Source organism: Octopus bimaculoides, chromosome 6 (assembly GCF_046866305.1).
Source record: "Octopus bimaculoides isolate indiv1 chromosome 6, ASM4686630v1, whole genome shotgun sequence".
NCBI classification, from domain to species: Eukaryota; Metazoa; Mollusca; class Cephalopoda; order Octopoda; family Octopodidae; genus Octopus; species Octopus bimaculoides.
In genome coordinates, this window is record NC_142933.1 from 119586387 (window position 1) to 119601166 (window position 14780).

Consider the following 14780-nt stretch of genomic DNA (forward strand, 5'->3'; position numbering starts at 1 on the left):
ACAATAATGGTTTGAACTAACTAAACAAGGCCTGCAAACATCAAAAGCATAACCCTTCACACAGGCCAAACCAAAACAAAAGAAATAAAGTTTTTACAGTAAATGCATAACTCAAAACAAAATTTTTCTCAGAAGGCAGCGTTTATAATGGAGTCCCGCTGCCACCTTCATCATCATCATCAATATCATAACAATTCTATTTTATGTCCACTTTTCCAGTGCACCACTTGTGATGGTCTTTTCATCTTCTTTATAAGGTCCAGCATTGTGTAATATTTCTTCACTCATCTATCATTCTTCATACATCACATATTTATAGCAGTGAAGTGAGTCACACAAAAGGCAGAAAACCAACCAGTCTTCAGAGGAGAATAAGATTACAAAAAACAAAAAAAAGTATTCAAAATGTTTACAGCTGGACATAGAAATCAAACACACACTTCTCTTCAAACAAAAAAATAAAATATTAACACAATGTTAAATGTTTTCAATACTAAGACCAAATAACAGTCTTATAATATTACTAGCACCATTAATTATCATTATCAATGTTTTCTGAGGCTCAAGTCCCCAGTATTTGATTAGTATTTTATTTTATGACCCCTGGAAGGATTGAAAAACAAAGTCCACATTGGTGGGATTTGAACTCAGATAGTAAAGCAATGAGACTAAATACAGCAAAATATTCTGTTGACTACTCTACAGACTCTGCCACCATTATACTTATATTTGGTGGTCATTAACCTGCAGTTAATCCAAAATAAATACACCTGGCAGTCAGTCACCTGTAGTTAATCCCAACCAGTCAAAATTTCCGTGTATTAAGTGACTTCATCCTGTCCACAAACTAACAAAGAAACCTATATATGGTCGTGTCTGACATGCTAAAAAGAGCTGCAAAATTCACACAAATCACAATCTATTATTTTCACAACAGAAAGACACATTAGACAATGTAGTCTTTGATGCAGAAGAATGTGCAAAAGTCACTTTCCAATTTAATAAAAAGAAAATACTCCATTCGCTCATGTTTACTGCAAGAAATTTAATAAAAAAAACATCAAAGCCAAAACAATTAGGAGAAAGCAGCATGATACTAGAGTGTAAGTGTAATATATGTGTATATATATATGTGTGTGTGTGTGTGTATATGTATGTATATATCTAGGGCATCTAGCAACTGAAAATTCACTTCAACAAATTCTGTCTAACCTGCATGGTAAAACGATCATTAAAACAATGAAATGGTATGTGTGTATGTATATACATGAGAGTGTGTATGTGTGTATCATCATCATCATCATCATCATTTAGCAACTGTGTTCCATACTGGCATGGGTTTGACACACACACACACACACATTTATGTTAATGAGACTTAGGTACCAAAAACGGGTGTTGGGTTGCTTTCTATTAGAGACTGCACTGTACTCAAGTAAATATGGTAGATGACTTTTAATTATAATTTATTTTACTTTGTTTTGGTAAGAAGCATTTCATGGAAATCTGAGAGATTTCTTTTTTACTATTAATCATGGAGAAATACACAACCAAAATACAGGATAAAAATTGTATTTTATTTATTTATTTAGAGAGAAATCCCAATACAAAATGATTTCTGCTCAACTCTGTACAAAATGACAAGTGGTTTACAACTGGAATTCTTTTCACTTGAAGACTTGTTCAATCACGGCTGAGCTGAGACTAAACAATAATTTTGCCTACATTCGCTATTACAGCCTGCTTCCATTATTCAAGAGTATATGGAATACAAAAGATATATGTAATATATCCTGATTGATACCATGAACCCCAAATAGCTAAATACTGTACGAGAAAGGGTACAGCAACGACTGCAATACACTTGTGTCTAAACCCTCCGTCCCATGACTAAACACTGCATGATAACAAGTCCAACAAGGCCCTAAAATGGACTTAAGGTACCCCAGCAAGATAAACATTGCATATATAAAGAGTACAGCATGACCCCTGCTCCTCAACAAGTTATGTAACCCACATGGCTAAATAATGCATGGTAATGAGCAGAGCAAGACCCCCACAGTAGACTGCAAGTTGAAACACCAAAAGTGAAGGGCTTTATTTAGTTTTCTTTTATTCCTTCACTGTTTAAATCATTGAACTGTAGCCATGCTGGAGGATCATCTTCAAAGACTTCAGTCAACCATATCAATTACAGTACTTATTCCAGTCTGGTATTCATTTTTATTAATCTCCATTTACCAAATGCTCTTCTCCTCTTATCACCCCTCTCCCCCCTCTCTCTCTTCCCAATGCCTTCTTCACTGACCAGCCACCTTTTTTTTATCCTCTCTATTTCTCCAATATTTCTCTTCTCATACTCACCCTCTTTCCCTCCCTGACTCTCCAATACCACTCTTATTCTCTCTATCTCACCAATATCCTTACTGCCTACTTTTCTAGTATCTCTCTCTTCTCTCACCAACATTTTTATCCTCTCTCTCTCTCTCTCTCTCTCTCTGTGTAACACCCTTATCTTCTCCTGTGACCAGTTTGCTTTCTCTGTCTCTCCCTCTCTAATACTCCTCTTCTCTGACCAACATTCTTACCCTCTCAGCTTCTCTGATTACTCCCCTACCCTTTCCCTCTCTCTTCAGTATTGTTATTTCGATATTGGAGAGAGAATGTCAGAGTATTTGTTGAGAAATGTAGACACACAAATAGGTTAATCAGCTGTTTATCACAAAATTGCCTGCAATCTTGATCAACAAACTCGTTTGTTCCTTTTTGTAATTCCTTACTGATCAACTGATGTATTTGACATACATTACCTCACATGGTACTATAAGACTTAAAAAATAAAAAAAAACATGCTCACGTGTGCACACACAATATAAATAACCACAAAATCTTGTAATACAAGATTAACCATGAGATTAACTGTTTAGAAGTGATAGAGCACCTTATTAGCAATGATGACCTTTGGATAGACATATACATAAAAATTCTGCATCCACCACCATCATCATCAATGTTGTAGGAGGCTAATAATAATATAATCCTTTTTAAATCACAAACAGTGCTTATCTATGGTTTCTGGTGTAGGAAATGGACACTAGATGAATCTGGTGACGTTTCTTCTCTGAAAGGAATTGAACCCCAGTTCTGCAAGTCAATAAAAAGCTCATATAATATTATATTGTTAATGCTACTTACAGCAATGGCCATCTCAAAGAAGGAAAGGCACACTAAATAATGATGTTGTTAAATATATATATACATATCAATTAACTGAATGACAAGGGGACAGGAATCGCATAACCAACTTCATTGTTTTACAGCTGTTTTTGCAATAAGAATCAATGTACTCAGCTGAGTGCTTGTGTATCATTTTATAGCTTCCTCAGAGCCTTTAAATATATATGATTTATTTCATAACAGTTTGATTTGGTTCCTTACAACTTACGTTTTCTAGGCTTATCCGTTGAACCTTATTCATCAGGCCCAGAGCCAGGCGTTATGAGTTAGGTTTGATGTATGAACCTACAAAACTTAAAGATGCATGGAATCAAATCAAACTGTTATTCAAGTGTGTTGAATGTCATTTTCTTTTACTTGTATTCAAAACATTTCCCCTGTACATACATGCACGCACTAACATGGTAAATAAAGAGGATAGTCATGGCTGAAATGCATTTGATCTGCTCAGTCATGGCTGACCTGGGGTTAAATGATAATGGCCACTACTAGAAGTACTTAAAACTGATGAGGAGGCCTCAACATAGTCACCTGACATGCTATAAATAACAGCCAAAATCTCCCACAAATTATATCCTGATACACTAATTAAGGAAGAAGCACATTAGATAATATTATTGACATGGCAGATGTACCCCTTTGGACTACTGACAGGGCAACTCTTTTTGGTACGAATGATACAGTAGCTCAAACTTTTGGTACGAATGATTTAGCAGTATAATCATTTTGTTGTTAAAACTATTTATCATGTAGTTACACTAGGTGTAGTTTTTGGTAGTAGCCAATACAAAAATGAGTATTACTTACCATCATCATCATCATCATCCTCATCATCATCATCATCATCCTCATCCTCATCCTTACCTACCATCAACACTGGTTATCATCAACTCCTTCTCCTCCTCCTACTACTCATCATCATCAACATCATCAAAAATATATTCAATATATACCCTATTGTCAATCAAATTTTATTTATTGGTTACCATTCAGTCACCCATGGCAACAGTGTCTTTTATGTAGGACCACAGAGGAATATAACATTTCATATTGCTTGCAGATCTAAAGAAAAATTCTACAGACTTACAACCTAAGAGGATTTACAGTAATCCTTAATGAAGTATATCCTTAATTTGGCACTACAAACAGCAAAAATAAAATAAAAAAACAAAACAGATGAACCAATGAGTAAACCACTACTAGGTCACTTGAAAATGCTAGAAATAGCAAACAAATCTGTTTCAAATTGCACATTACCCTCTTGAAAATGGGGAAGAATATATTGGATATTGCAGTCCTAAATAACTCTAAAAAGACAGGATGGTTCTGGCTGGAACACCTTTGATAACAGGTCTGCTCAATCAGAGCTGGCTCAGGGTTAAACAACTACAACAAGAACAACACCAAAGTAAATAACCTAACAAAAATATGTTGTTGTAATTAAGATGGGACACAATAAAAAAGTCTTCTTAACACTAATTCTGGGTAATTTTTTTTTACCCATCCAACAAATCAAACAATACCATGTTTTCAACGACCAATTGAAGCAACTAAATGGTTTAACTGACATTCAGATGTGGAATTTCTGAAAGATTCTCTGCTGTTTTGATAATAAAACTGTATAGAACTGATTAACAAAAAAAAAAAAAAAAAAAAAAAAAAAATTAAACTTGAAAATATACAAAACAGAAGAACAAAGTGCATGAATTTGCAAAATAGTTTTCTCCCAATGACAAGCAAATTAAAAATAGATTCTTGGAAATGCAGTGGTGCATGGTATGAAAGAACAAAAATTTGGACAATTACTATTGCTTTTTTGATGTGTTTCTCTTTTTTTTTATATGGAATAACTGACATTGAAACAATACAGCTTACAGAGCTACACATAGAATTGACGATAGATTACTGAGGTTTGGTATGGATTGGTAAACATTACAGTAGTGGATAGACATGCTATTAAAGACAGCTATACAAAAAGGACATCAGTCTATCTTCTAAATGTGTTGGAAGTCAGCAGTGAGCATCAAGTGAACATCAGGGAAGAGTTAGAGCTGAAAATTTATCTTCATTATAAATTAAAAGAGAGAGACAAATGATAGGAAGTAGATGCTACTACACAGATGGGGTTTGGATGATAAGACAATATTCTGAAAGTTTGGTGCACTAACATTGGCCTTTATGTGGTTGAACCTACCTATAGTTGATCGAATCCCAGGATAGCAGGTAGTACCATGTCTATTAAGGGACTCTCTCATGCAGTTCCTCCGAGCGACTGTCCCGTCCGTCTTTACCGGGTAATGCCAGTTAAATGTGTGGTTATTGCCATTATTGCTGCTTGCGGTTGGGGGTAAAGACTTTGAGATCGATGACGGAATGGCCGACTGACCAGTTGAATAGTTTGAAGAATGATTAAAGTTCTGATGATTGAAAGACCCAAGCGGTAATTGAGGTTTTGCATATCGGAAAGACGATTGTAAAAGAGTATATGTAGCACAAGAATTATAAGAAGACATCTTAATCAAAGAGACAATGACTCTAAACAAATCAGGATTTTGTTTGTTTGTGTTTTTACTTCTTTTTTTCTTTTTTTCTGTTGGTTCAGTCTGATTTTGAATCGAGACTTCAAAAATAATCAGTGAAAAATCAGTCCCATGGAATTAAAATGTGACAGGGGTGAGTGTAAACTGGGGAAATCGGGAGGTTTTCAGGTTGTTTTTTTTTCTTGTTTGACGTTTTATTTAATTTGTTCCAAATTTTAATTTCAAATTATTTCCATTTGTATGCATTTGTAAATATATCATGGTAAATGTTAGATGAATCTTCCCATTTTTTTCAGTCAAAATTTGGAAATATGTTGAAGTTTACATCTTTTTCATTTTTTTTTTTTAAATTAAAGAGATTTAATAAAGGCAACAGGAAAATGCCAAGGGAGATAATTCGTGAGTTTGTAGTTCCACCTAGTGGTGATCTAGAGTAATATGGAAATGTCCATAAGGAGTTGTTGAAGATTCAGAGAAGACAGAGAAAATAATTTGTCGACAGACCATCATAATGGCAGTGTAGTAGTTAATGAGATGCTATAGTCTCCGGCTTTATTTTAGGCAAGTGAGACGCAACCTGTCAAGAGAAGACAAGCGAAAAGTCACATCAAAACATGCAAAAATGGGGAGGAAAAAAAGAGGATAAGCAACAGAGAGAGAGAGAGAGAGAGAGAGAGAGAGAGGGAGAGACAATCAGTAAAAATGTTATCAGTAAGATGAGAACGGTAAGAAGTTCTTTAAAAATAGGAAATGAGAGTAAATTTTAAAATACGACGATAGATCTTTAATAATGAAATGTAGAAAAGACTATACGAAAAAAATCTCGTTTAAGATTAGTGGATACAAATTTCCTTTTAGATTATATGAATGGTTAAGGAATAAAGCATTTTTTCTTTTAATTTTTATTTCCTGCAGCAAAAGAGATGACTTTTTGGATGTGTCCATGTTCAGGATGCTAGCAGAAGATTTCTCACAGCTTCCAGGTAAATTAAATTTTCCTAAACAATTCAATGCCTATTGACTTAGGTTACTTAAAAATTATGGAAGCCCAATATCAAGCACTATTTCCAGATACCTCATACAATTAAAACAGGATAACTGGACATGTACATGTCAACGTCATGTATAGATGGCTTTTTTTTTTTTTTGTTTTCTCATATCAAGCACAGCAGAGGAAGAAGTAAGATTTTACATGCAGACCAGAACCAAAATCAATTTCAGATTGATACCATTTTTCTTTCCTAACATTATTAATGACTTTTGAAAAGTTTAATATATAAATATGAGTTTTATGTTTGTGTAAGGAATAATTGAAAATAATTCTAATTTTGACAGAAGACCAGTGATTTTGAGAGTAGGGGGGATAGTCAATTACATTGCCCCCTCAATGTTCAAATAGTACCTATTTTATTGACCATGAACGTTTTGAAAAGCAAAGTAGACCTTGGTGACATTTGAATTCAAATGTAAAGAGTCTGGAAGAGATGCCAAGCATTTTCACTGGCGCTATAACAATTCTGCCAGTTGAAAGACTTTCTCAAATATTTTATGAAATGATTTTTCTAACATAAACAACTATCAAAACACAGAAACAATTCTATGTTGTGTAGCTAGGAAGCTAAAGAATAATTCATTCATTTCACTACATTACATTGATAATTCATATAAAAATCAAAGTGTTTCCCAATTTATGAAATTATCTGAGTTTTTTCCAACCAGTATTCAATACTTTGAGCAATAATAATTTCTGTTTAATGAAGAACTTAAAAAATTCCAAAGAAAATATTAAAAATATTTAGCCACCAGGTTTAATCTATATAAGTGAAGAAATTAAAAATAAAGAATAAATCACATCTCTGTAGAATGGTATATAATAATGATATAATTCTTGTAATATTACCCTAATTACTACATGAATGCAGTTGTTAGAGCAGAGGGCTCATGACTAAAATCATGAGTTCAATTCCTAGAGTAGGTAGTAACTGTGTCTTTGAGCAAGACACTCCATTTTACATTGTTCCAGCCCTTTCTCTCTCCACTGTCATATCCTAAATGTTCTACTGATAGTGAGAGGGCTGAGAGGATGTCTATGCCAGATGGCAATTATAGAGTCACCTAAAACAATTAGTGAAAACATCATATTATAAGCTATTAGGTCATACTTGTTTATGAGTGACAGCTATGGGTTCTTTTTTGTTTTCTTTTTTACTGTAACAATCATTGTGTTAGTTAGTGTATATAACCCCACAAATCAGTCCTCACTGAGTAGTCATAAGGCATTCTAGCGATAACTATTCCACACACACACACACACACAATGACAAGCTTCCTCATAGCTTCCATCTACCAAATACACTCACAAGGCATTGGTCAATCAGGGACTATAGTAGCAGACACACGCCCAAGGAACTCTGCAGTGGGACTGAGCCTGACACAATGTAGTTGCAAAGCAGGATTCTTAGCCATACAGCATTGCCTCTGCTTATATTTATGCCTCTCAATAAATTATAAATTTCAGCTCCCTTCTTCCATTTCAATGTTTTTCACACACATTTTTCTACATCAATCTATACACATTGAATAGACCTGTACATTCAAACATTTGTATATCTTATTGGTAAAAATTATTTACAACTAGATGTTCTTTGCCCCAACTAAACAATCACCAAAAACGTAGTATCTATTATTGATCAGGCTTAAGCAATGAAAATAATGACATGGCTATTTCAGACACATTAAAATTCCAGTGATAGGGATCAAAATCCAACTTCAGCTTTAAAACATGAATAATAATTGATATATTTTCTTCCTTTTTTTCATCACTTGCTAATAGTGAATTCTGGGAAGGAGAAACATGAATTTTGTTTGAAGAAAAGAATAGAACTGAGTGATTTTTGTACTGTTTTACATTTTCCTTTTCCCCACTATGGACTGAATAAATTTTCCTGTATTGGTAATTCCAAAAGTTATACTATAATAATAATAATGAGATTGGCAACACCTTTCCAACTAATGAAGTTGATTGTGGTGGTGGATCTATGTCATTTGACAAAGATACAATTGTTCAATCAGCTGAACTCCAGGCTCTGTGTATTAGTGGCTGAGTATTCAACGGACATGTATAGCTTTAACATAACTCACAGGTAGAATTGAAGTGGCAGAGTGTAACAAAGTATACAGGTACAATTCATACAATGGGCTTCTGTGTATCCAATTTTTACTCATAGAATGGATCAAACTGAAACTATTGAAAATGCTGTTATTAAGATGCCTTGTAGCGAGATCAAATTATTTAGCCATACTGTGCCTACAGAGTTAATTTATAGAATAAAAACAGTAAAATATCTTTATAGAGGTGATTTACAGTTTAATATTTCTGGTATTAACATATTTAGTAGAAATGAATTGATGTAAGTACGAGGGTAAGATCATTAGCATATCCTTACAAAGACAAAGGAATGCAACAAACAGCAGGGAAGTGTGTTGGAGAAAGACCCCTACAACTTATGCAAACATGGGAAAACAGACACAAAAATGATGATGATGATGATGATGATGGTTTTTCATTGATATAATATTGAAATAATATTGAGTCCAAGGAAACTAGTGTTTGGTTTGTGTCAGGGAACATCAATCAATACAAAGTCAAAGTTTAGTTGTTGTACAGATTTTAGAATATGGATATTTCCTGGATTTTAATCTGCATCTGAGAGAGAGGAAGTTAGGACTAAAACTTAAATTAAGGGATTGATTTGGTGGTGGGCTGAAGCTAGCCAAGTAAAAGAAGTGGTGTGAGAGTGTGAGAAACTGAAGATGCCAGGTGAACGAAGAAGAAGGGCAAAACTTTGGACATACAAGTAGATGTGTACATCTTTCAAACAATTGCAAAAATGACACAATGAATACTAAACCCTTTTTGTAAATGTTAGATTGTTATATCTGTTCAAGAAAGACACTGCTATGCTGATGAGGTCAAAATGAAGGCAAAACCTGTGTCCATGGTTGTCCCCTGCCAGTAAAAATAAGATCAGATTGTCCTTTTTGTTCCTATGTAAGTTAATACAACCATGGAATTATTCTTAATTTCCTGAAATTATCTCCCCTCCCCAGTGTTGGTAATAATTGCTACTACTTTTTTGTTTTCCTTGTATCACACTTGTACTTCTCAGTAAAAAGTCTGATGAATGAACAGAGATGTGAGGCTGTGAGATTCCATTAGTCATGACTATAATGGGACCCTCCTCTCTAGTACTGGTCTAGTCACAAAAAATGAATCTACTACACTTTGTAAAGTGTGGGGTTGTGAGAACACTTTCATCTTTGTTAAAGAACATGACACTACCCTGGTACTATTACACTCTGTAGAGTGGCTGGTGTTAGGTAGGGTATCCATCTGAAGTAACCAAGCTGAAAATGAAATGTGAGCAAAATGAGATCACACGACCTGTCCAACCCATGCTAGCAGGGACAGTGGATGTCAAATCATAATGATACACTCACACACACACAGGTGCATGTGTGGATGACTCCCAGTCAGTTTCAATGATGGAAAGTTTATCTAATTTGATCAACTCAATAATTTGCTCATTGAATTAGCATAGAAGTAGCTGAGCACTTCACATACATTAATGCTACCCTAAGATTGCTATATATATGAAGCCATCTACCTGACCACCTACATACCTAATTACATATGTACCTACATGTGTAAGTAGACAGATGTATAAGTACATAAGTTCATGTGTACTTATGTCTGTATGTAGATATCTGTCCCTCTAGCTATATATCTATACACCTAGCTATCTATGTAGCCAGACATCTGTTTACAAAGCCAGCTATCAAATAACTAGCTATATAAATATGTAGTACATCATTTATCCATATAACCAGCTATCCGATATCTCTACATATAATGCTATGTGTAGCATGCAGTCTATGTAACCAGTTATCTATTCATGCACCTAGGTATTTATCTAGGATTGTGCTAATTAGCCAGCTATCTGTATAGGTATCCAGTTATTGCTTTATATAACTAGTTGCAACTCTTTAAAAATTTAACGGAATTTTAAAATATGCTTTGTACACTTGTAGCTGCCATCCATAAATTTTATTAAATTATTATTGATATAGCTAAATTTTTATTTGCAATTTAAATAAGGAAAAATAAAACTCATAGCACTAATACAAAAACAAGAATGAAAAAAGAGGGAGACTGCAGAAATAAAGCAAAAGGGAAGGTTACAAATGACCATAAAAAGAAAAAGAGAATGAAATAAACCAAAGATTTGGCCATTTTAACATGATTTGTTGCAACAGAGGACCATACAAAAAAAGCATTAATAGGCAAGTTGTGCATTTATTGTCAACATTTGAACAAATAAAACAGAAATAGACAGTGAAAGCAGAAAAAGACATCGACTGAATTAATAAAATCATGCAACACAATAAGTTGATATAAAGCAGTCCTAAATATAGTAATCATTTGTCAATAATTCTATTTAATAATCTAAAGATTCATCTTAAAACAGAGAAAACAAAGGAACTGGAGTATTTACAGAAAAAGCAGTGAAGAAGACATTCTATCTCTTAACCCTTTAGCATTCAGGCTACTCTGTCAAATGTAAAACTTATTTATTCACATTGTTTTGAATTAATCATGTATTATCTTGTAGTTTTGAAATTTCAATGATGCAATAAATTATTTCTAGAATGACATTGTAAGGTAGGTGTGAGAGGCTGGATTTGGCCAGTTTTAGCAGAAAACAAAATATTTGGGCCAGATGGCTTCATAACGTTTTCCTGAGTTTTCTCTTTAGTAATAATAAGCTTTTGGTTTCAACAACCAGGAATAATTAAAGGTGGAATTGCTGTTATATACACACTATAGTAAATCCATCTTTACCCACTAAACAGATGAATAAAGAAGTGAATTGGCAGAGTCATTAGAATGTCAGACAGTGTTCCTTACAGTATTTGCTTCTGTGCTCTGTGTTCAAATCTCACTGAAGTCAACATTGTCTTTAAACCTTTTAAAGTGTTTGATAAATAAAGAACCAAATCATTACTGGGATTGAACCCTCTGTCACTCTTTTCTTTCTTTGCAGAAGACAGTAGTTGTGGCCAGATGTAGAGTGAGTTGGGTTCCGTATGGTTTAGATACACAAGACACTCAATGTCATGATGACAAGCCTATGATAGTAAAGGACCCAAGGCAAGATAAACAGATGAATACAGGAACTTCAGTTACCTACATATTAACTTGAGGTTAATAGGGATCTGAGAATAAATAAATTAAATTAAATTTTTAGAAATTGAGCAATCTAACTTAAAAAGTGTTGTTGAGGATAGATGTTAGGAAACTAAAACTAACATTGATTCTAGCTTTAATGTTTTGCCAGTAAATGAATTTCATTGTTTCTTGAACTAAAAAAAAAAAAACTGTAAAATATTCATGAGCAGAGAAAATATTTTCTTTAATCTGTGACCAGCCAAGCTACAAGTCACCACATGTTGATTATCAGTGAGAAAATATAGAATGCCAATAGCTTAGTGGTATTAATAAGTTGTTAATATAAATATGTTGTGTGATACCATTAATATCTAGATGACAGAGTGAGCTTTAGGTTAGTGGTAGCGTTGATTTTATGACAGATTTAGTGAACAATAGTGTTACTGATTACAGATTTCCAATAGACCAATCACTGGGTCAAAGCATTTCAGAGAGTGACAAGGGAGTGTCCATAACTTGGAGCAGAGTACATTGTTCTCATGAAGGACTTCATTCAAAGAGGACGAGCTCTTCACCACTGTTTACACTCTTCAGACATAATTCAATAAACGTTATAAACACACACACGCACACATTGGCACAATGTGGTTGAATAATCAAGAAGTTTTACTTTACAACCATTAGGTCCCAAGTTCAATCCCATTGCAAAGCACCCTGGGCAAATGTCATATTCTATAGCCTCAGATTGGCCCATACCTTGCAAGTGACATTGGGTAGCTGGAAACTGTAGAGAAGCCCACCAAGTAGATTGTACCTGTACTTCACAAAAGCACAACCTTGTTACACACTATGTCATGCTGATTCCATCTGATAATTATGGATAGGACAGGTTCTCATAATTATGTACATGTGTGGGGAATAATCAACCACTTACATGTTAATTAAGGAATTGGTAATTCAGTTGTTCATCATTCAGTATATTCTTCACCCCCCTAGCCTCATCTCTTACCACCCCACACTCTTGCAACCTCTACCCAGCCACCATTCTTCCTCTCCTACCTCCAGCACCCACCTTGCTGCCTCATCATCATTTTTTTATCTCTCTTCCCAGCTTCACACTGATTATTTTAACACCAACTCTTGTACAATGTGAACAGTGATGTATCTCTTCCACAGAACAAAACCTGTTTTGGCCCCTTCCTTCATAGCTTAACCTTTCATCATCTAACATAAAGCTCCATATCCCACTCTCCACTGCAACCCCACTCAGCGAGGATCTCAGTCTTGCAGGATACATGGCAATCTCTGTAATGTTGGTGCCATGAAAAAAGCAACCTCAGTCAGGTGGTTGGCTTTAGGAAAGACATCCATTTGTAGAAACCATACTAAAGCAGACACCAGAGCATAGTGCAGTCCTCTAACCTGTCCAATCCTGTTAAACTGGCCATCCCATAACTAGTATGGGAGGTGGATGTTAAAGGTTGATGATTAAAGTAGCAAGTGACACAGTCAATGTAAGAATGAAGCAGTTATACAGAGATCCCCACCACCAAAAAAAAAACTATTTAGACAACTAGGACAAGAAAACGAGTGTATGGAAACAGAGAGAAAAACTGTACAAAAGCAGGGAAAGAGAAGGGGAGGAACAAAAGCTGATACAAATCCATCTGAATTAAGCCACCAAAGGAAAAAAAATCAGAATTAAAAGAGATATTGAATAATGGAATAAACAGGAGTTTATTACAGTAATTAAGACTAGACTACAAATGAGGATGCTTCAAACAAATTATTGGTGTAAGATAAAGCTTTGTTGTATATGAAAAGAGGGAATTAAACTAGAGAATGCTAAATGTATGCAGGAAAAAAATAACTCGCAGCAATGGTTTAACAAGTCTGCATGATGTGCAGTCTTAAATTAAAATAGTTTCTAACATTAAAAAAAAAAAAAAATTGCTCTGTCAAACCAGCAGGATTTGCATTCTAATAAAACATGAAATGCAAAAGGGAAAATGATAACAACAATTATTGTTAACATAGATAAAAAGCATAAAATTTTAGAGGAGAGAATGGTTAAATCAAAACCACAGTATATGACTGGTATTTTATTTTATTGACCCTGGAGAGATAAAGGCATGATGTTGATGATGATGATCTTGCTATGTGTGTGTGTGTGTATGTGTGTGTTAGCAGGGGTAGGATAGGTCTTCATAAATTGTGGACATTTATCTCATTTTGACTCTCTCCTAAGTCAAAGCCCCTGGTAACTTCAACATTCACATATCATCACTGTCACATACCAAGAAATCATCATTGCACTGCACTCCACTCCTCAGGAGGCCTTCTTATATTCCAAAAGTGAAATATTTAGTCGGTGTCTCATGAGAGAAAAGTCATATTCGAGACATGGTCTTCATTGCGAATAAGGAACAGAAGCGTACAAAAATTGACCCTTTTCAGACACAACTGGAACTGTTCGAAGGGAGATAACTCCATCTCACCCAGAAGGGGTTTTTGCTTTGAAGAATTTTGTTTCACAACCTTGCTAACCAAGACTGTATTCTTACCTTCATTTGTAGAGAGGTTATGGGCCTTTGGCCAGCAGATCTGATGAGTCAACTATATTGCTAAGAGCAACAATAGATGTGAAACCAATGATAACTTTCAATGACTACATAGAATATTATTGCTTAAAAACTTTTGGAGTGTGCCTTTTTTTGGGGACTTATGAATAACTAACCAATTTTACATACATACATACACACACACACACACAC

At 34.5% G+C, this 14780-nt stretch overlaps 1 protein-coding gene across 6 annotated transcripts in view; it reads right to left on the reverse strand.

Annotated features, from left to right (window-relative positions):
- The window catches only part of LOC106873604 (thyrotroph embryonic factor), a 111123-nt gene that overhangs the window by 14256 nt on the left and 82087 nt on the right, over nucleotides 1–14780 (reverse strand). The window contains exon 1 of one of the 6 annotated variants that reach the window (XM_014921042.3): nucleotides 5432–6345. The exons of 4 other annotated variants lie outside the window; for them this stretch is intronic. In XM_014921042.3, coding sequence (XP_014776528.1) covers nucleotides 5432–5750 — 319 coding nt within the window. In that variant the 5' untranslated portion in view covers nucleotides 5751–6345. Of the gene's footprint in view, nucleotides 1–5431; nucleotides 6346–14780 lie in introns of those variants that run through there. One more of the 6 variants, XM_014921043.3, reaches the window with a different exon arrangement.